The sequence below is a fragment of the Equus caballus genome, chromosome 11 (assembly GCF_041296265.1).
Source record: "Equus caballus isolate H_3958 breed thoroughbred chromosome 11, TB-T2T, whole genome shotgun sequence".
NCBI classification, from domain to species: domain Eukaryota; kingdom Metazoa; phylum Chordata; class Mammalia; order Perissodactyla; family Equidae; genus Equus; species Equus caballus.
Window position 1 is genome coordinate 26,845,386 of NC_091694.1, and position 21,437 is coordinate 26,866,822.

At 41.6% G+C, this 21,437-nt stretch overlaps 2 protein-coding genes across 34 annotated transcripts in view; one reads left to right on the forward strand and one right to left on the reverse strand.

Annotated features, from left to right (window-relative positions):
- The window catches only part of MBTD1 (mbt domain containing 1), a 67,576-nt gene extending 60,776 nt beyond the window's left edge, over positions 1 to 6,800 (reverse strand). For 13 of the 32 annotated variants that reach the window (XR_011422970.1, XR_011422969.1, XR_011422968.1 and 10 more), the window contains exons 1-3: positions 6,374 to 6,515; positions 5,682 to 5,745; positions 1,797 to 1,891 (exon numbers count right to left, since the gene is read on the reverse strand). The gene's annotated coding sequence lies outside the window, so the exon portion shown is untranslated. Of the gene's footprint in view, positions 1 to 1,796; positions 1,892 to 5,681; positions 5,746 to 6,373; positions 6,516 to 6,658 lie in introns of those variants that run through there. The other 19 variants (XM_070226327.1, XM_070226324.1, XM_070226320.1 and 16 more) reach the window with 5 other exon arrangements.
- A 165-nt stretch (positions 6,801 to 6,965) lies between these two features.
- Positions 6,966 to 21,437, forward strand: part of UTP18 (UTP18 small subunit processome component) — a 35,962-nt gene continuing 21,490 nt past the window's right edge. Inside the window, exons 1-7 of one of the 2 annotated variants that reach the window (XM_023652812.2) lie at positions 6,966 to 7,472; positions 9,112 to 9,224; positions 11,833 to 11,931; positions 14,202 to 14,269; positions 17,710 to 17,798; positions 19,569 to 19,694; positions 19,794 to 19,968. In XM_023652812.2, the coding sequence (XP_023508580.1) occupies positions 7,128 to 7,472; positions 9,112 to 9,224; positions 11,833 to 11,931; positions 14,202 to 14,269; positions 17,710 to 17,798; positions 19,569 to 19,694; positions 19,794 to 19,968 (1,015 nt within the window). In that variant the 5' untranslated portion in view covers positions 6,966 to 7,127. The remainder of the gene's footprint in view (positions 7,473 to 9,111; positions 9,225 to 11,832; positions 11,932 to 14,201; positions 14,270 to 17,709; positions 17,799 to 19,568; positions 19,695 to 19,793; positions 19,969 to 21,437) is intronic. The other variant, XR_011422971.1, reaches the window with a different exon arrangement.

Sequence of the window (21,437 nt, forward strand, 5' to 3'; positions counted from 1 at the left end):
GAAAGATATCATCTAAAATTCACACACTCAGTAAGGTAAGCCTAGTATTTAGAATTATAGAGTAAATATTAGATGAAAAAGCTAAAAAACCTAAAAGTAGTTGTTGCATGAGAATTGAACTGGGAAGAGAAAAAGATTGCTGCAAGGGACCTGTTTTTGGAGGTACTTTTATCATTGTTTAACATTGTACTACCAAATGCATGTATTATTTGTGTAAAAATAAAACTTAATTTTTATGAAGTATAAACTACCTTTTTAAAATAAATTACAACAGCAAATATTGAGATTGATGGCATCTGGCACTGGCAAATTTATCTGTGGGAGAAATACCACTCATACACACTCAGCAGGAAAGCAAACTTATGCCATCTTTTTGGAAGGCAATTTGACATTACTTATGAAAACAAAAAATAACTGAGTACGCCTTTCATCAGGTAATTCCACTTTAGGAATGTGTACTTCAGAAATACTCATAGGACACAAGAATCTATGTGGCAGGACGCATCTTACAGTGGCAATGTAATAGCAAAAAGCTGGAAGCAAGCTAACCATCAGTAGGAAAACAATCAGCAGTAGTTAAAATGCTGAGTGAAAAAAATAAATGACAAAATGTGAATAGGATGACTCACTTTTTATTAAAAGAAACAATATATGCTGGTATATGCAAGGTTGATATATCTATGTTTATTTATTTATGCATTTAGAAAGGTCCTAGAAGGAACAGCTAAACTGTTAACATGGTGAAACGGGATGGGAGAATAATTTTCTTTTCTATATTTTTCATTTTCTTTTTTAAAACAGCAAATGCGTAATACTTCCGTAATGAAAAATAAAACCAAGGAGGCTTTTATGGTGACAAGATGTAAGGAGTCACAAATCACAGAATTTCATTTCTCTACTATAATTGTCACCCTGATGAACCTCCCTCCCTATAAAATTCATAAAGGAATAAAAAGGTATAATCATTAACTTAATGGAATAATCAACCAGAAGTTCCAAGTTCCAATAAAAGTGTAAACTTTTCTGGAGAAATTTTACAGAAGATATTTCAGATTCCAAATGCAAACAAGTATAAATATGTAACAAGTATTAATAGTATAATTTCAATTTGAATAAACTCATCAAAAGTTAACCAACTCTCCATTATTCAAACCAATAGGGAGCGGTGGCCCACAAAATGTTCAGAGCTTTATATTTAGTCTTGAAACACAAGTTTCCTAAAGCCTTAAATTTGAAAGTTGTATGCGTGAACTCACAAAGGTAAAAATAAGAATTAACAGACATTCTATGACTGGACCCAGCAGGAGTTAGAGAGCTATTTAGCTCTTGCTGGTCTTGTCCTCATTCCCACCATCAGGATGGAAAGCACAGCCTGGCATAGAGATACAATTCACCGGCCTCAACAAAATGCCTTCATTCCTTCTAAGTTTACTATTAGGAGGAAAATAAATTGTAAGGATTTGAGATCATTGGGTTTTTGTTTCCCCTAAGTGCAACGTGAAAGAAAGAATAAATTCATATCAATGATACAATCAAGAGGAAAGTGAAAGCAATACTATCCTGAATAACCCCCTAGAGAAGCTGACAAGTACCAGGGACTGATAGGAGAGGACAATGTTCTACATACGCTAAGATTTAAAGCAACAGTGAGCAAAAGGAAGCTATTCTTTGATCTATAAGAATTAAAAATTTCTACCTCTGGGTTCAAGTTCTGGTTCTATCACTTGAGACTTTAGATATAATAATTACTTGGGTCTCAGTTTCCCTCTCTTCTAAATAAGGAAAACACCACTTACCACACAGGAAGGACGTATGATAAAATAAATTCACATGAATGGGCTTTCAGTTCTTCAGAAGAAAGCTATGAATCCTTAAGTATGAACCTGAAAAGCTAATTAAAAATAAGACGACCGCGTCAAAATTAAGTCTGAAACACCGTAGCCTAGAGGGTCTTTAAAATCATTATCAGCTATCAATTCTACCCCAAATAACAGAAATTCATACTATGGCTGGGAACGTAGGCAAACGTAGTTTGTGCAATGAAACGCTATCATTTCTTATTATGTTAATACAGCAAAAATAAGTTAAACTGTTATTCAGTGATAACACCCGAAATAAACTGATGTAAAAGGATATTCTCTCAGCATTTTGCTTTTAAAAATATATTTGGAGCTGGTTGCTCAAAAGATATAATCATTGACCAATAATAACCACAGGGTATTGATGAAACAATTAAAATAGGGTTAAACACGTGTACACAAGGGGGTTATTTCTCTGGTGTATAAAATAATCGAAACTAGCTAATTGAAGTTTTAAAGTCTAAAAGTAAAGTAATAGATGGTATTATCCAATATTTATTGAACAATATATACAAATCATTAGGCCAAGCACCAGAAATACAAAAAAGTGCTAGATTTAACATGCATGCCCTACGACTAGACTGCAAACTATGACCAGACAATTGGGAGGACAAGAAATTATTATATTAATTAATGAGCACTGTATACAACCTATTCTATAATAAACGAAGTAGGAATTAGGTTAACACAGTGGCAAGGGAAAAAGAAAAAGGGATTCTGGGAAGATATCTTAACATCTTAACTATCATTTATAGCAGCTTACGTTTTCTTATATAATGGTCATGACATCTGATTGGAGGTTTACAGAAACCTTGGGACAGAGGCAAGGCTGATGCTTGGCCTGTATTTTAGATGGGAAAATGAAGCTCCAAGAGATGAGGCAATTTGCCTAAGCTCACAGGTCAGGAAGTGGCAGAGCTAGAGCCTGGCCAGTTTGCCAACACTGTCCAGAGTTCATTTCTGCTATGCTAAATTTTAAGTTACTAATACTAAAGTGAGAACCAGAAGGGAGCCCAGAAATCTTCAAATGCAGTGTTTTCCTAACCAATCTGATCAAAAACTTTCTTGGCATGCACGAAAAACATAGATTCCCAGGCCCCACTGCAGACCTACTGAATGGTAACCTCCAGGGTAAAGGTTTGCATTTTTACAAGAGCCCCAGAAGGTGATTCTAGTGATTAGTTGAGCTTGGAAAACACTTGTTCTCTATCTGCATGTCCAATATGGCAGACATGTGGCTATTTAAACTCACACTGATTACATCAATAATAAGAACAATTGAGTTCCTCAGTCACACTAGCTACCTTTTAAGTGCTTAACAGCCACATGTGGCTACTGACTACCTTATTGGACAGCACAATGATGGACATTTCCATCACTGCGGAAACTTCCATTGGACAATGCTGATTCTAGACCAACCTTTCAACTGTGAGGACAAGAAAATTGAGGCACAGAATCTTGTCCAACAAGTGCCCAGAAGCTGCTTAGTGGCAGAACTGAAACTCTAACCTTGTCTGCCAGGGCCCCTCTTACTACATCCCTTCATCCCACCTCAAATTCAGGGTGTATTCAAATGGTATTATTTTCTGTCCACCTTTTCTTATGGGTTCCAGCAAAACAAGAAGAGAAATTCTAAATTTGTGGAGGAAAAAAAGGCTTATTAAAAAATCATGTTCAAATCTAAACCAATCTGCAATCTTTGTATAAAATTAAAGGTAGTCTTGGACACTTAAGAATATTTTGGTGTTACAAGCATATCTTAGCTTGTTTTAACTATTTTAAGTTCTTCCTTTTCTTTGTCCTGAAGTTTTTATCTTTCTCTTGGATTTGAAATCCTGAAACTAATGATATATTTTAACTGGCTTAACTTAAAATTATAAATGTGAAAGGGTTACATCTAATTTAGCAAATATTTTTAAGGATGAAAAATAAAGAAGCAAGGAGCAACCAAAAGAATAGTGACTTGTCTAATTTTAGAATGTGGTCACTCAAACCACTGAGCACTTGTGGCTTAGAGTAATTTAGTGGTTTAGTATTTATGACATTAATATGCTGTTTTCACATCTAAGCTATAGTTTTACCTTCTTTTCACTATTTTGTTATACTTTAAAACAATTTCAATTGCTTTGTTTGAATTTCCAATGTAACTGAAGGACTAGAAGCATTTGAACATCCAGGAAGGTTTAGACACCAACCAGGTCAACATATAACCAGCCATAAAAACTGTAACAGCGTCTTCTTTAAAAATAAAACCAGTTGTTCCTGTCTAGTATGTTTAGAATGCAAATGTCTCCAAGTCAGTCAACATTAAGTCATGACAGTTCACGTTTAAAGTAAGCAGGAAAATAACTTGGAACTCTGTATTAATTAAAACTTCAAAGATAGAATTATACAGCTCTATTAATTTTTTTCAGTATCTAGTATTCATTTCCATGCTAAAGTCAGTGACTAGGCTGAGGAAGTATTATATGTCAAAGTTTGTACAAAATTAAAAATTAGATGTCAAAAAACATGACCCAACATAACACACTTATGAACAGATACTTATTCAAGACAGTTTTTGCCATAATTTGCAAGGCATCAGAAGCCTTGAGTATGGTGTTCTATATAAATAGAAGCTACTTGTTATTCAGAGAAGGAGGTGGTGTAAAAAAAGACAGTTATTTTCTTTCTAAACACTCATTGGTGTTGAGGTAAACAGATGAAAAAAAAATACAGCCTAAGCACACACCAGAGCAGAGCAATAGTCTCTAAGTCATACAAGAGAGAGAAAAAAAATGTCTCTGCTCTAACATTTTAAACAGGGGACTGGGAGCTTAAAGTGAAATTTATTCTCTGGCTTTTAGACCAGATTCATGACTTCTACATTTTATCTGGTATGTCTTGACTCCCACCTCACCATATTAGGAAGAGGAAACATGTGCCCCCAAGATTCTTATGGCAATAAGACTTCTTTTGGAGGCAGCATAGCTCACAAAATAAAGAAGAACGTTAGAAAAACACTAAGTGACAATAGCAGAAACTGAACTATCTCAACCATCAAATAAATATTCGTGCATACTAATGTAAGGAGCATGAAAAATAACACAAACTCTAAGCAACTACTAAAGTGTTTCAAAAATTTCAAATCTCATAAGAGTTAAAACAAAAAAAAAGACAAGAAAGAAAGAAATGAAAGCATTGTGAAGGAGGGACCCTGAGAAAGAAGTCCAGCTTGAAAGGAACACATGGGTCAAAAGGAGGAGGGGGGAGTTCTGCTGACCATCCCTCTACCAGGAGATGTTTCTAACAGCTTCTGTACTATCCCCTAGAAGCATTTTTAGGCATCCTTAAGAAGCGATTTAGGCAACAAGCAAATGTGCTTTCAGATATGGGAACTAGAGAGACGATGCTGAAATTTTTAACTTCAAAAACACGCACTAGTGAGAGAAAACTCTCATGAAATCCGAAACCGTAATTCCCAAGCTTCCTGTTGAAAAATATCAGCAGTTCTCAGACATATAAGCCAGCACATTTCAAACTGACCCAGCAAAGTTTTCAGCTGGCTCTCACTCTCTCTCAAACCCTCCTTCCTCCACTTCCCTGCTGTTCTTTCCTGGCACACAAAATATAGGCCAATGAGCAGTGGGTGGGTGAGGAGGATGTGAGAGAAAATTTGAGAAGTAAAAAACGGAGCAACTTAACAAGGACATGAATGAGACTGAAGGGTCTAATAAGGGCAGGCAAACAATAATTAGAACAACTGAAAAACGGACTGGGTTTCCTGGGCAGCAGCGAGCGCTCAGTGTTCGCAGGGGTTTAAGCAGAGGCCAGACTACCTACCACTTGTCAGAGAGGCTGCAGAGGGGACGGCTGCTTTGGGTGACCTCTAACGTCTCTTCCGACTCTGAAACGTTAGGATTCTTATTTCACAAAAGAGAACGCAACGGTCATAGAAGCCCACCGACCTAGAACCCTCTCAAACGAGCGGCCCTGGCGGCTGCTTCCCAAACACCACTCCCACCTCTCCCTCCCACACGTGCCCACCCCGCCCCCTTTCAATATTTCCACCTCCACGTGCAAAATGCCTCGCGGCACTCGCCCCAAAGCGTACAGGTGCCTTCCCCCGCAAAGCACCCAAACCATGCCCCCCGGGGGGAAGTGAGGACTCCACTCTCCCACCCTGGGTGGCTAAAAAAGGAAAAGTCTCAAATCCAGCCTTTCCCCCCAGCCAGAGCTGAAGTGGGGAGGGGGGGCGGAACGCAGAGAAAAACTTTCTTCTAAATTTTTCTTCCAGAGAGTGGAGAGAGTAGAGTAAACCCCGACGAGTCCGGGGCTGAAGGGGTGGGGGGAGGGGAACCCCTGAATCGTTTAACGGCCGGTAGGGGGAGGGGGGCTCCGGAGGTGGAGGGGGCGTGGGATGGAGAAGCAGGCCTGGGAGCGGGGTCAGAGAGCTGCAGGGCTTCCTGGGGTCGGGGAGCTGCAGGGGTCCCCCCCACCTGGCACACAAAGCGGCTGCCGCGCTCGGCTCTCACCAGATCCTTTGTGTTTTCCATCAGGGCCTCATGGGTAGGGGTTGTCCGTGCTCCCCGGGCCCGCGGCGCCCCCTCCCCGAGCTGGGGTCAGGCGCCTCTCCCCGGGACTACGGCGACTACAGGGGGGCCCCGGTTGGGCCCAGACCGGTGGCGGCTGCGGCAGCCCCCGGATTTCCCCCCTTTAACTCGGGTGGCCCCAGGATATCAACAACATTAGCATAGCCCTCCCTCCCCAGCGCGCCTGCGCCGTGACCCGCGCCCCGATTGGCCCACTTCCCTACATACCCTCCTCTCTCTCTTCCAGCGTGGGACCCTCTGCAGGCTCCGTACTCCAAGGGCCGTACCAAGGCCAAGGGGGGAGGAAGGCAGTTGGGGCTCGTGTAAAGTCGAGTGGTTAAAAAGTCAGGAGGAGGAGCAGAGGTTTCACGCAGTCATCTTAGTTTATACTCTGACTTTCTTGTGCTCCTTTCACTCTGCTGCAGCTGCGAAGTTGTGTTGGAAAAAATTTTCCACTCCGGTCACACCGCTTCCCCCTCCACCCGGAAGATTGGTCCTCCCGGAGGAACGCCCATACGGGGAGGGGCCCGTGCGGGGAGGGGGCGTTACGTAGGGAGCGAGGGCTGGTCACGTGGCAGCAGGCTGCGCAGGCTTCTTCCGGCCCCCCGGGGCCTCAGCCTCGGCGGACAGCGAGGCGCCTTGGCGCAGGCGCGGTGAGGTTCCACGTGAGCGCCTGCGTTTCTTCTCAAATCCGACGATGCCGCCGGAACGGAGGAGCCGAAGGAGACCGGACCGGAGAACCGGAGCGAGGCCGGACCGGAAGACCCGAGTGAGGCCGGACCGGAGAGTCGGAGCGGGGCCAGGCGGGCCGCCCCGAAAGGCTGCTCCTTCATCCCAGCGGAAACCGCCGGCTCGGCCGAGCGCAGCGGCCGCTGCGATGGCAGTCGCGGCGGCGGCGGCGGAGGAGAGACGGCTCCGGCAGCGGAACCGCCTGACGCTGGAGGAGGACAAGCCGGCCGTGGAGCGATGCCTGGAGGAGCTGGTCTTCGGCGGCGGCGAGGACGATGAGGACGCGCTGCTGCAGCGTCTGCGAGGCCCGCGGGTGAGGGAGGCCGCGGCGCGCGGGCTGGGCGCGCTCGGGCGGGGCGCGCGGTGGGCGGTGAGCCTTCGGGGGCGGAGCCTGGGCGACCTGTGGCGCCGGGGAGCGCTCAGGTGGGCGGGAGCCCGAGAACGCGGGCGCCGGGGACGCCAGAGAGAGTCTCGCGAGGGCGGGGACCGCGCCTTTCTCCGCCCCCGTGGGAGCCGCTGGGCCTGGTATTCAGCAGGCGCTCACCACGTCTTTGTTTCGCGAGCTGTAGTCGTGCGCATCTTTCGTGGCTCAGGCCCCCGCATTCTCTCCATCTCCAAAATGTTTCTTCCCTCGTGGTCGTTCGATCGCCTCCCGTGATAGCGTGCCGTGATTCACGAGTTCCGCTTGGTTTGTAGAATCAGAATTCTTGGGCACGGGCCTGGGAATCTGTGTTTTAACCATGTTCCCAAGTGATTGACTCGCCAGCTTTGGAGAATGACCGTGTACCTATTTCTCTATTCCACGAATATTTGTGAGCCCGTTGGGTGCCAGATACTTTTTCTGGCAATGAAAACCCTGCGTGATTGACTATAATTTTCCAACACTATTGTCATCCCTTTTATTCTATACCTGGGTTTTCTTCCAAGATGGGGAATCCCAGGCATTGTTCTAGGCACTAGATGAGAAACAGTAATGGACAAAAACTGACAAAAATCCCTGCTTAGGTACTGCTCGCAAAGGCAGAAGGTAAAGGAGTTAAGTGAAATTCAAGTATGTCAGTGACAAGTGCTTAAGGGAAAACAAAAGCATTGGGGAAAGGGAGCTGAGTGTGTAGGGGAGGGCTGTGAAATTTGACGAGGGAGACCCAGGAGAGCCTCACTGAGGATTGCTCAGCTTCATAAACAAGGCAGACCTGGCAGGTATCAGCTGATTGCTAGAACCTCCTTTGGTGCTTCTGGGAGAAGCTGCGAAAATCTAGTTGGGAGATGGAGAAATACAGCTGGAAATTGCTGAACCGTGTGCAGTTTCCTAGTCGGGAAAGCAGTCTATGTGAGGTGGGATTTCTTGGGCTCTGAAGGATCAGAGGCCCCTAATAGAGCGAGTAGAAATCACTTGGACATTTCTGTCATGTGGTTTTCGGAAAGCTTAAGCTCACCTTAGGGGGCCTTCTGTGGTTTAGATTTAGATTTGATAGTACAGTGTAAAGTTTCTTAAGGAGGTGGGCGGTCAAGAACGGTTGAGAAAAATGGAGAAGTGTGTCTAAGAAGATGAAATCGTAATTAATTGTGACATTCAGTCGTGTTGTTTTGTCTTTGATGCTGATCTGCCTCTGGTCCGGTGCTTTCTGTAGTTGTGGACTTTTTCCTGCTCCTTCATCTGTCGGCTTACCTTCGGTTGCTCTTGTCTGACTTGGTCTTTTCCGTTGAGCACATTGACTTTCTCTCCTTGACTGTTCCCTCTTACCTTGCCTGTCCAGCATGTGGTGCTATTCTCCAGTCTGCTCATTTTTTGTTCTGCCTCCAGCATTTGCTGCGGTGGCATTCTGTCTCATCATTCATCAGAGGGCCGGAGAAAACAAAGCATTCTACAAGCTGTCTCACTGCGAGGTGTGTGTGTCTGCCACCAGAGCATATGAAAAGCTCAGTGCGTGAGGGCTGTTCATCTTCTCTAGGTTCAAGCGCAGGAAGACTCGGGTGACTCGGAAGTGGAGAATGAAGCAAAAGATAATTTTCCACCTCAAAAGAAGCCGGTTTGGGTGGACGAAGAAGATGAAGATGAGGAAATGTAAGTTGCCTGATTTTTTTCCAGAGTCCCTGTGGATACTTTCAAAGTTGTTTCACAGGTTTTAAAAAAGTTTTTTTTGAGAATATGTGATTATGTGAAGACTTGAAAAATATTGGGAAGTATGGAAAAGGTCATTCATAATGCCACTGCTGGGGTAGAACCCTTGATAACACGTTGGTGTGCTTCTCTTCTCCTCTCTCTCAGTGCTGGATGGAGGAGTTGAGACAACACAGGTTTTTTTTTTTTTTAAACATTTTGTTTTTCCTTTTTCTCCCCAAAGCCCCCCAGTACATAGTTGTGTATTTTTAGTTGTGGATCCTTCTACTTGTGGCGGAGTGCGCGAACTTTAACCATTCAGCCACGGGGCCGGCCCAACAACACAGGGTTTGGTGTCTGACCTGAGTTTGCCTCCTGATTTGGCCAGTTCCTAACTGACCGTGGGCAAGTTTAGAACCTACCTTGTCTTGTTTGTCAAATAGAGAGAATAATAGTGACTGTATCAGAAGGCTCATGAGATTGAAGGAAATAATGTATGTAGAGCTCTTCACACAATGCCTGAAACTGAGAAAAGGCTAAAAAAAGTTAGTACACACAATATGTACTTTAAAAGATGAGAATCTACTGTATTGCATGTATTTCTCCTGCTTTACAAATAAGCTTTATCCCTGTGGTCGAGTGGTTAAGTTCGTGTGCTCTGCTGCAGGTGGCCTAGTGTTTCGTTGGTTCGAATCCTGGGCGTGGACACGGCACTGCTCATCAGACCACGCTGAGGCAGCGTCCCACGTGCCACAACTAGAAGGACCCCCAACGAAGAATATACAACTATATACTGAGGGGCTTTGGGGAGAAAAAGGAAAAAAACAAAATCTTTAGAACAAACAAAAAAACTTTTATAAACATTTTTTTTTTTTGAGGAAGATTAGCCCTGAGCTAACATCTGCTGCCAGTCCTCCTCCTCTTGCTGAGGAAGCCTGGCCCTGAGCTCACATCCGTGCCCATCTTCCTCTACTTTATATGTGGGACGCGTACCACAGCATGGCTTGCCAAGTGGTGCCGTGTCCGCACCTGGGATCTGAACCGATGAACCCCGGGCCACCGAGAAGCGGAACGTGTGAACTTAACCGCTGCGCCACTGGGCCAGCCCCTTTGTAAACATTTTTAAATGGGTCTATTATCCGTTGTATGAATTAACCATAATTTATGTAGCTATTGTTGGACATATTTTATTTTTCTCTTTAATAAATTAACGACAAGGTAAATATCTTTATGCATAAATCTTTTTCTTTTGTAATTATTTCTTTAAGAAGGATTCTTTGAGGTAGAAAATACTTAATCAAACAGTATAGGCATTTTTCAGGCTCTTGATAAATACTGTCAGACCAACCATGAGATTCTACCAGTTTACTTCCCATTGAAAGGTGTCTGTTTCACTCCGTTCTTGTAAGCAGCGATTTGTGTTTTTTCAGACTTTGTCAGTTTAATGGGTGGGAAATAGCTCCTTAATTTGTGTTGCAAAAACATTTTCTTTAGTTGTTGGTGTTTATTGGAAGTATTCTGTATTATGTCTGACAATTGGAGACTTTTTATTTTTTAAATAAAAATATATTTAAGGAGTACAGCATGATGATTTGCTCTACATATACCTAGTGAAATCATTATTACAGCAAGCGAATTAACATATCCATCTCTTCACATATTTACTATTTTTATTTGTGGTTAGAGCACCCGAAATCTACTCTCTTAGCAGATTTCCAGTATATGGTATAGTATTATTAACTATAGTCATGATGCTGTAGATTAGATTTCTAGACTTACTCATCTTACGTAACTGCAACTTTGTACCCTTTGACCAACATCTCCCCATTTCTCCCACCTCCCTGCCCCTGGTAACCACCATTCTACTCTCTGCTTCTGTGTGGTCTGCTGGTTTTGGATTCTACGTATAAGTGAGGTCATGCAGTATTTTTCTTCTATGTCTGTCTTATTTCACTTAGCATAATGTCCTGCAGGTTCCTCCGTGTTCTCAAAAATGGCAAGATGAGACTCTTAATGATCATAGTAATCAGCTCCTTACATGTTGAGAATTTCAAACCTTTATCTGTCAAATTCATTGCAGGTTTTCTCCTCGCTTTCTGTTTGCCTTTTAATTTTGTTTTTAATGTTTGACATTCAGAATATTTACATTTTTATATAGTCACACTTATGAATCTTTTCTCCTTTTTTTTGCTGGTTTTAATAGTAAGAAGTCCATCAGAGAGAGACAAGGGTTTGCCTATGTTTTTCCTTCATAGTATTTTAAGATTTGGTTTTTATGTATTTAGCTCTTTGTTTTGCCTGGAAATATTTTGGTGAATGGCATAAGCTGTGTCTAGATAAGCCATTATGAATTTGAAATGTTAGCTCTTCAAAGGGTAAACTCGATGATCTCAAATATTGGAGACTCCTGTTTGTTTTGGGAAGAATGGAGAATATGCATATGAGATGTTCCACATCTTACAAATCTTGACCTGTATTGTTCAATTAAATGTTTTCTCAAATATTAAAGCCAACAACTATTTATGTTGATTCTTTAAAAATCGTTTAAAGCATGCTGTTGTGTTTTTTATAGGGTTGACATGATGAATAATCGTTTTCGGAAAGATATGATGAAAAATGCCAATGAAAGTAAACTTTCGAAAGAGGAACTTCAGAAGAGACTTAAAGAAGAGTAAGTGTCCTTTGTCGTATGATTTGACCAAGAGGTATTTATAACAGTAGTTTATTTTGAGTTGCTCAGTCTTTGGCTGTAACAGCTTTCTGGGTAGTGAGATTTCCATTTTGAAATAGTAAGAGCATTGCTACTGAAAGAAATGGTTAACTTCTAGCCTTTTGCGGGGAGAGGGAATGCAACAAGTACAAAATATTTGGAAGGAACTTGTAATCCCCCACCCAAATAGAATCAGTGATAATATTGCTTACTTGCTTGTTCATTTATATAATGGTAAACCATCTCTTGCTGCAACTTCTAAACTCTTCTAGTTGAACAGAGCTAGGAAATAAAATGTGTATTTTAAGGTAATGATATTGTATTGCTATTTCCAGTTCAAACTTGCAGATCTTTAAAAATATTTTAAAATAGTTTTACTTTTGTATTGACATTTTTCTGTATTCCTAGAGGTTCATTGCATTATCACTATTTTTATTAAAGTAGGTTTATTGAGGTGTAATTTACACACAGTGAAATTTACCGTTTTTAAGTATCGTTCTATGAATTTTGGTAAACACGTATAGTCATGTAAGCACCACAACTATTAAGATATGGAATCAAGATATAGAACATTGCCATCACCCCAAAAAGTTCTCTTTGTACTCAGCCCTCTCCTTAACTTCTGACCCCTTTAGGCCCTGACAACCACTCGTCTGTTTTTTTGTCCTTATAGATTAGCCTTTTCCAGAATGTTGTATAAATGAAATCATACAACATGTAGTCTTTTGAATTTGTTAAACACATTTAGTGAATTTCTTTCAGGTATTTTATTTTTCAGCTTCAGAAGATCTTTTCAGCTTGAGGTCTTTTTTTTGGTTTGGTTTGCTTTAGTTCCTATTTCCCCTTTTCTTATGTTCATACTTCCTTTAAATACTTGAATATATTTGTATGAACTATTTCAGAGTCTTTGTGTACGAATTCCATCATGTTTGTCATTTCTGTGTCTATTGCTATTGACTGATCTTCCTTCTGGTTATCAGTCATATTTTTCTGCTTCTCTGCATGTTTAGTAATTTTGATTGGATTCTGGGCGGTGTGAATGTTAAGTTGTCCAATGTCTCAATTTTGTTTTTTGCCTTTAGTGAGTGTTAAACTTTGTGTTGGCAGACAGTTAACTGGCTTGGAGATCAGTTTGATCCCTTCAAGATTTGTTTTTAGCTTTGTTCTAGACTAGCATTTACTCTAGGCAGGTTTAGCCCCATTACTAAGGGATCTCGACTGAATGCCCTGAGTGTTGGCTAAGGCCCTCCCCTCTGACTGGTTGGAACTCGAGTGAGCTTTGGTGAGCAGCTTACAGCTCCCTAGTGGTTCTTTGCCTGACCTCGTGGAGTGTCATCCTATGAGCGCGCAGCTTGGTGTTCAGCAAAAGTGTCTGTGGACTGCTGTGTGCATTCTGGAGCTCTTTCTCTTCCTCTTCCACTGTCCACTGCCCCTCAAATTCCAATTGTCTTGGCCACTTCAAGTTTGAGCTTTTTCTCCTTGACTCTGTGCCAGGGTCTTATAAATGCCCTCAGGGAGAAATCCTGGTGATGGCGAGGCTCACTTTGTTATTTCCCTTTTCAGGGCTCACAATCCTGTGTTGCCTGTTGTCCACCTTCTGAAAACAGTTTGATATATTTTGTGCAGTTTTCTAGTTGTTTCTGGCTAGTAGACTTAGTTTGGTGGGCTTGTCTACACTTCTGCATCGAACAATTAAAATGACTCTGCACTCTTTCGGATCCCAGTCTCTTAGAATATAGCTATCATGCTTCTCCTAAAGCTTGCTTTTTCCAGTGCGGAACACTCCTATTTCGTCAGAGGATGGATGGTATTTTGTATATTCATACCAGTCTGGTTGTTTTCTGTCAGGTGTGTTCTAGTGTGTACTCTGTACTATAACATTGGTTTTTAAGTACAACGAGACTACTTAGTCCCAAGATCTGGGATGTGCTGATATCAGCAAATAAGACAACTTTGTAACTAGATGTAAGTAGTTGACAGAAAGTATGTATCCAGGTGTCCTGTAACCAGGTGTCCTGTATCTAGGACTGGTTGAGAAGGTGGGGTTTCCAATATAGGCAGGTTGGGACTTATTCTGTGTGAGCAGCCCTTCCGTTCTTAAAAAATAACAACTTCTTTGGAAGACATTCTACACATGCTCCCAAGGGTGATCTAAGCTACGCTCTTTAACTGTATCAAGCTCTATTTACATACAATGGTTACCACAAAATGTTTTTTATATTTTTGCTTAGATTCCAGCATGCCATGGGAGGAGTACCCTCCTGGGCTGAGACTAAGAAGCGGAAAACATCTTCAGATGGTGAGTGTTGCTACCTCTGTTTGAGTTAGTAAGTAAGTCCCTATCCCTGTTCCATTGTTATTTCAGCTCTCTCATGAGGCTCGTTAAAATCCGGTGTTTCAAATATGTCTTTTTTATTTAAATGTCTGGTATTGAAGTCTACCATTTCTCTGTGGGAAGTCCTTTTACAATAGTTTAAGGCTTACTTGATAGCATATTCTCCATGGTAAGGACAATAATAGATGAATTTTATGTTGTTTTATCTGAACAGAACTGTGTTGCATTGAGGCATAGGATTAAGGGAAAATGAATTCTTGATTCAGAGCCCCTTCTGAAGGCACTGGCCCCTAATCTAGTGGTCCACTAGGAAGTGAGATGTCTTCCTAAGTCGCACATGTCAGGTCAGGCCCAGGTTATTCCTCACTTTATAAAAACTTATTTTTCAACTCCAGGTTTTAAGTTGGGCTTGTAATATAACTGTTTTCTGCTTTTTAGATCCTTGACTTTAGATATTATAAATATGGATAGTTGAGTGAAGATCTAATTTGTGTGCTTGGAGTTACAAATTTTAGACTTGGGGTTGACCTGTGAAATCCTTTAGGGAGTCCAGAGTGTGTCCTCCACATAATGCAGGAGCTCCTTCCTTAACGTCCTTGCTATCTGGTGAGCTTCTGTTTGATTACTGCCACCACCTCTCCTTCCCTTCTCCCCACCCCAGTCAGTCCTCGTGGGCTTCAAGTACAGGGAGCCCATTCAAGGAGCCAGTTGTTTTATATAATTCTGTTGGAAAGCTCAATCTGTTATTTTATTTTATTTTTTTTGGTGAGAAAGATTGTCCCTCAGCTAACATCTATGCCAGTCTTCCTCTATTTTGTATGTGGGATGCCACCATAGCATGGCTTGATGAGTGGTGTGTAGGTCTGCACCCAGGACCTGAACCCACATTTAAACCCCAGGCCGCCAAAGCAGAGTGTGTGAACTTAACCACCATGCCATCTGGCTGGCCCCTAACGTTTTTTTACATGACATAATTTTTATGCCCTTGGTCACCAGTTTGTGCTCCTGGACAAAATAAAAGTTTATCATCTGTTTTAGATTGCGGCATTCATAGAACTACAACATTTTAGATTTGAGTAATTATAGATAAGGTTATGCTAGCTGTTGAAAAAGAAAACCTCCCAGATCCTCATGGCTTAATCCAGTAGAAGTTGTTTTTTTTATGTGCGCAAAATTGGAGTGGTGAGAAGGCAGTGATGTACCTCAGGGCCCAAGTTTATAGAAGTTCTGCCATCTTCAGGCTGGGTCTTTCAAAGTTGGCCGAGATGTTGACATCCACTTGGCTTATGGGGAAGAGAAAGAGGCTCACCCAAGGGAGATTCTCACTGGCCTGTCCTGGAAGTGGGGCATGGTACTTTCACCCACATTTTATTGGCCACAATTCAGTTACAAGGCCACGCTAACTGCATGAGATACCAGGAAATGTAGTTTGTGTCCAGAAGAAAAAGGAAATGGCTTTGGTCAACAATTAGCCAGGGTGCTGCCATCTAGGATATCTTAGTCTAATTCATTCATTTTACAGATGAAAAGAGTGAGGTTCAAAAAGATCAAATTGACTTGTCTAAGGTATACTTCTTATTGGCAGAGTGGTGACTAGAACCCAGCTTCACAGCTGTTTCCAACATGTGATTTGTTATTTTTATCTATAAGTACTTCATTGAGTATCTTTAAAAGAGAAGTGCTCCCTTCTTTAAACGTTTCATGATGCTGTCATCATACACTTCAAAAATCAACAGTATTTCGTTAATATTATAGATTGTTTTATTGTTGCTGTTTTGTTCATTTATCCCCCTCAATCTTTTTAGCTTGCTTTGTATTCTGCTTGGTCTTCATAGTGCTTTTGAACCTGGCTTGATGTTTTGGAAATTCTTACCTATTATCTCTTCAACTATTTTTTTTCCAGTCTTCCTTTCCTTCTGGGGTACCAATTACATGTATGTTAATTTTTTTTTAACATATTCTCTGCTCTTTCCTGTATTTTCTATCTTTTTTGCTTTCTATATTTTAATCTGGATTTTTTTTCTGATCCATTTTTCAGACCACTGATTCTCTCAACTAATTTTGATATACTGTTAAAAACATCCTTTGGGGTCTTAATTTTAATTACTGTATTTTTCAGGTCTAGAATTTCCGTTTGGTTCTTTTTTATTTTATTGAGGAAGATTAGCCCTGAGCTAACATCTGCTGCCAATCCTCCTCTTTTTGTTGAGGAAGACTGGCCCTGAGCTATCATCCGTGCGCATCGTCCTCTGCTTTATATGTGGGATGCCTACCACAGCATGGCTTGCCAAGCGGTGCCATGTCCGCACCCGGGATCCGAACTGGTGAACCCCGGGCCGCCAAAGTGGAACGTGCGAACTTAACCGCTGCACCACTGGACTGGCCTCCATTTGGTTGTCTTTTTAATAGTCTAGTTCTCTGGCTCAATTCTCAACCTTGTCTTTCATTATTCTTGAACATGCTAAACATAATATTTTTAAAGTTTATGTCTGATAACTCCATTGTCTAGATCCCCTGCCAGGAGTGCCTGTCTTTCCTTAGATTTTCAGTCAAGTTGTCTTACCTTGACCTTGTTGTGTTTCACTGAGTGCTGGACATTATATACGAAAATAGTATTGACTAATTAGAGATCTAGGACAGTATCATCTTTTCCAGAGAGTTTGTGTATTTGTTTCTGGGTAGGTGGCTGGGCAAGGGGCACTGACAATCCCAGAGCATCTTATTCCAGTGAGAAATTGTGGGGATTCAAAGCTGCTTTCAGTTCCTGGAAGATTTTCTCATAGTTCTTCGATTTCGCCCTTAATCTTAGATGTAGCCTTTTGTGGCTCCGATCCAAAGCCTGGTGATTTACCAGATCCCCTTAAGAACCTTAGAGGGCCTTTAGTGCTGCTTTTTGCCCTCTTAGCCCCATGATTGTTTTAGGAACTCTGCTCAGCTTCTCAGCTTTCTGGGAAAAAAAAAAAAAACCAACCAAAAAACCAAAACACAACTTTGAAGTTCCGATTCACAGTTTGCTGACATCCATCTGTCAGTCAACCGTAAGTTCTGGTTCTTTTTCATGTGAGTCATTAAGCTAGATCTGCTGTCCCCCCTTTTGTCAATTTTCCAAAATTATGAGTTGCTCTTTTTAAATTAAATGCTGACTTTATTTCATCTTGTTTTAGTCACCGTCTGTAAATGTGTGTCTTTTATTCCAGAGTCGGGCTTTTATTTTAACCATATATATTGACCTCTGTGTTATCTTTTTCTTTTCCCAAATTTATTTTGCTGTTTTACCAATTGCAGCTTAAATAAAGTGGTTGGGAAGATGGGAGGGAAGTTGAAGTTTGAAATATAGTCATTGGGGTAGGTAATGGCCATCTCATTGATTCTAAAGATCAGCCTTGTGGGTTTGTTTGACTTAGATGAAAGTGAAGAGGATGAAGATGAGTTGTTGCAAAGGACTGGGAATTTCATATCCACATCAACTTCTCTTCCTAAAGGCATCTTAAAGGTGAGAGTCAGTGAAGTTGTACCTACCCAGCTAATTACCTCTGAAATCCAGTATGCTTCCCAGTTACAAATGTATGGATTCCTGTTAGCTGTGGGATTAAATCTGTTTGCTGTCGTTTTGCCTCGGTAAATACTTGTTAGTTTTTTTTTTTCCATTTGCAAAAATGATCAAGAAGATTAAATTATATCCCCAGGAATCTTTTAGGAGTCCTATGTGATTTCTCCTTTGCATTTCTCTTCATTTCTGTTGGCACCAGCCTCGTTCATGCTGCTGTCGTCTCTCACGCTGTGTACTGCAGTAGCTTTGTGACTAGTCTCCCCACTTCTGCTTGACTTCTTCCTAAACTGTTCTTCATCTAGTAGCCAGAGGGATCTTTTAAAAATAAAACATCAGGTCATGTCACTTTTCATTGCTTTTTGAAAACTTCTGAATTCCTTATCATACTCTACACTGCCCTTCCTGATCTGGCTTCTGTCTATGTCTAAAACTTCATCTCAGACCTTTTTTCCTTTATTCCCTCCTCGAGCCACACAGGCCTTCTTTTCTGTTTCTTGAACATGCTGAGTCTTTTCTTGCCTCAGAAACTTTGCTCATTCTCTTCCTTATACCTGTCTGTTCTTCAAGCACTGCTAACGGCCAGCTTGTCCTTTCCTTTCTGCTCAGATGACACCTTAGAACTAAGTCTTTCCTGGCCATCCTATCTAAAGTGGCCTACTACTAGTTACTTTCTAACTCGTCACTGTGTCTAGCTTGTTTGTTGGAGTAACAGAGTGCCTGCCCAGCACAGTGCTTCAGTTAAATATCTGTCAAATGAACAGATCTGTCTCTGACATAGATACTTTTCTCCATTATAAAATCGTCACATGTGTTTCTAGATAGAGGAAGGGACCCTGTTATGGCAAATTATTAGGAGACAGTGATTCTGTCTCTGCCCACCTTAAGACAGTTCATTCAGCTTCTCATAGGGTGAATTCATTGAAAACATAGTCACCATAAAGATTTAACTTCAATGGTTACAAACAAAGCATACATATAATACTTTCTTTTTTATGTAATTGAATTTCTTTTTCCCCCTGAGGAAGACTTACCCTGAGCTAACATCTGTTCCTAGTCTCCTTCTTCTTGTTTGTGAGCTGCTGCCACAGCATGGCCACTGACAGATGAGTGGTGTAGGTCTGTGCCTGGAAACTAAACCCAGGCCACTGCAGTGGAGCATCCCAAACTTAACCACTAGGCTACCGGGGCTGGCCCTATAATTGAATTTTTAATACAGAAGGAAAGACCTGTAAAAACAGAAATAACTGGAAACAGTTGAAATGATGCATGGGATCACCATTACTTAAACCAGCAATCTTGTACCCTGGGAGGAGAACATAAGCAATCCATGTGCAACCATAGAACCGTGGGGATGACCACATAGTGCCTCTTATTTGTGCCTTAAATGCAACGAGGCTGGAGTAGGAGTTTTAAGTAAACATTCCCTGGAAGTCAAAGTCTCCTGACCCAAATGGGTGTGTCGTGGGGAAATGACTGTATCCTGGTGCTCCATGACCTTAATGATTTAATCCCCTCATATGAAAGATGATAAAAATGAGTTATTACATAGTAAAATGACTTACTAGTTGGTAGCAGAGCTTTGGTCTTCTGATTACCATTCCAGTGCACTTTCTTCTGCCTTATAACTACTTTATAATGTCTTTCCTTCGTGTTTTAAAGCAAATAATGTTAATGCATTTGAATTGATAAAATTCCAGCTTTATTTTTCCGTAGATGAAGAACTGCCAGCATGCTAATGCTGAACGTCCTACCACTGCTCGGATCTCATCTGTGCAGTTCCATCCTCGTGCACAGGTTGTGATGGTCGCTGCACTGGATAACACTGTGTCACTGTTTCAGGTATGCATTTTTAAATGAGGACTTGGAGTGCAAAGTGTACTACCAGGATACAGGGTCTATGGGAAATTACCGAAAGGAATGTTTTCTACTTGCTTGTAGGTTGATGGAAAAACAAATCCTAAAATCCAGAGCATCTATTTGGAAAACTTTCCCATCTTTAAGGCTTGTTTCAGTGCTAATGGAGAAGAAGTTTTAGCCACAAGTACCCACAGCAAGGTTCTTTATGTCTATGATATGCTGGCTGGAAAGTTAATCCCTGTGCATCAAGTAAGAGGTAAGGTTTGTATTGAACACATAGCTGGTCATCTCACCCCTTCCCCACCCGCCCCCGCCCACAGCTGAGTTCATTTAACAGTATTTAGAACCACTTTTTTCCCTCCCCATAGGATTATTAAAAAACAAGAGTTTCTTTAGTTTTAGTATTTGGAAAATGGCATTGTGTCGTTGAGATAGTGTGTTTGAATGAAAACAGTGAACTGACTTTGTATTGAATACTTATTATGGGAAAATCATAATTTGGAAATGTCTCCCCCAGACCAGAAACGCAGTTACAGATACTTGGCTGCGAAATTAGCAATTGATGCAGCTGAATGAGCATGAGCCTGGGAGCTGGAAGACCTGGGTTCCGCTTCCTTGGACACATCACTTCACCTCTCTGATCTTAAAGAAATTTGGATACCTTCTGGTTCTTCTAGTGTTTGTTAGCATAGAATTTTGGTTTACAGTTAAAGGAAATAAGCACTGCTTTTGGAGGTTATGATGTGTTTTGAAGCATGAACTATCTTTCTTCTGTCTTACCCGTTCTTCCCCTGCATTCCCCTGCCCCTGTTACCACAGAATACATGACACCTTCCTGAATCCTTTGGGAACCAGGGCACTTGTACTGAGGTTGGCTGGGTTACATTATAAATCTTGGGAGGTGGTGTTGGCATGTGCTGCAGCTCGCTGGCCGTCTCCCTGTTAAACTGCCCCGCTATGGGGCTGTAAAGGACAGGGCTAGCTCTGTGTACAGCGTCTTTCCTGCTAGTGGTTGAAAGTGAATCAGGCCAACTTTAGAAACATTTATGATGTTTATTTTCAGTGTTTCCAAACTTCTCTTTTCCTGTGTTCCCTGACACCTTTAGTGCTCCTTTCCGTGTAGGTTCTTAGTTTATCCAATCATGCTTTAAACTGGGCTTCTCAGACGTTAGTGTCCATGTGAATCACCTGGGGATCTTGTTAAAATGCGGATTCTGATTGTGCAGGTCTGAAATGGGGACTGATTTCTGCATATCTCACAGGCTCTCAGGTGGTGCTCATGGTGGTGCTGGTCCATGGACCGCACTCTGAGTTGAAAAGCCTTAAAGCATCTCCCATGTTGAAATAGAAAACAGTATATAGTAGTTAGTACTTTTACGTATCATTCCACTAATCAAAAGGAATGGGCCTTGGTTCTTGCCTTAAATCCTCTTGGGGAAAGCAAACCAGGGGTTGGCCAAGATAGAGTAGTTAGTGACATTTACTGTGATCTGCTTGTGTTGAGGAGTGTGTATCCAGTCACCAGCTACTTCTAAGACACAGCATTTATCTTTCCCTCTCAATATTTTCCCTTCTCCTTTTGACTCAGTAAGCATAGCTTGGTAATGATGATAATAATAGTATTGATAAATCAGAGATTTCTTTTTGTGGTGATATGCTATTGAATGCTATTCTCACTGTCTCACCATTATTAAACACTCTAAATAACTCAGAAAATTAATTGAG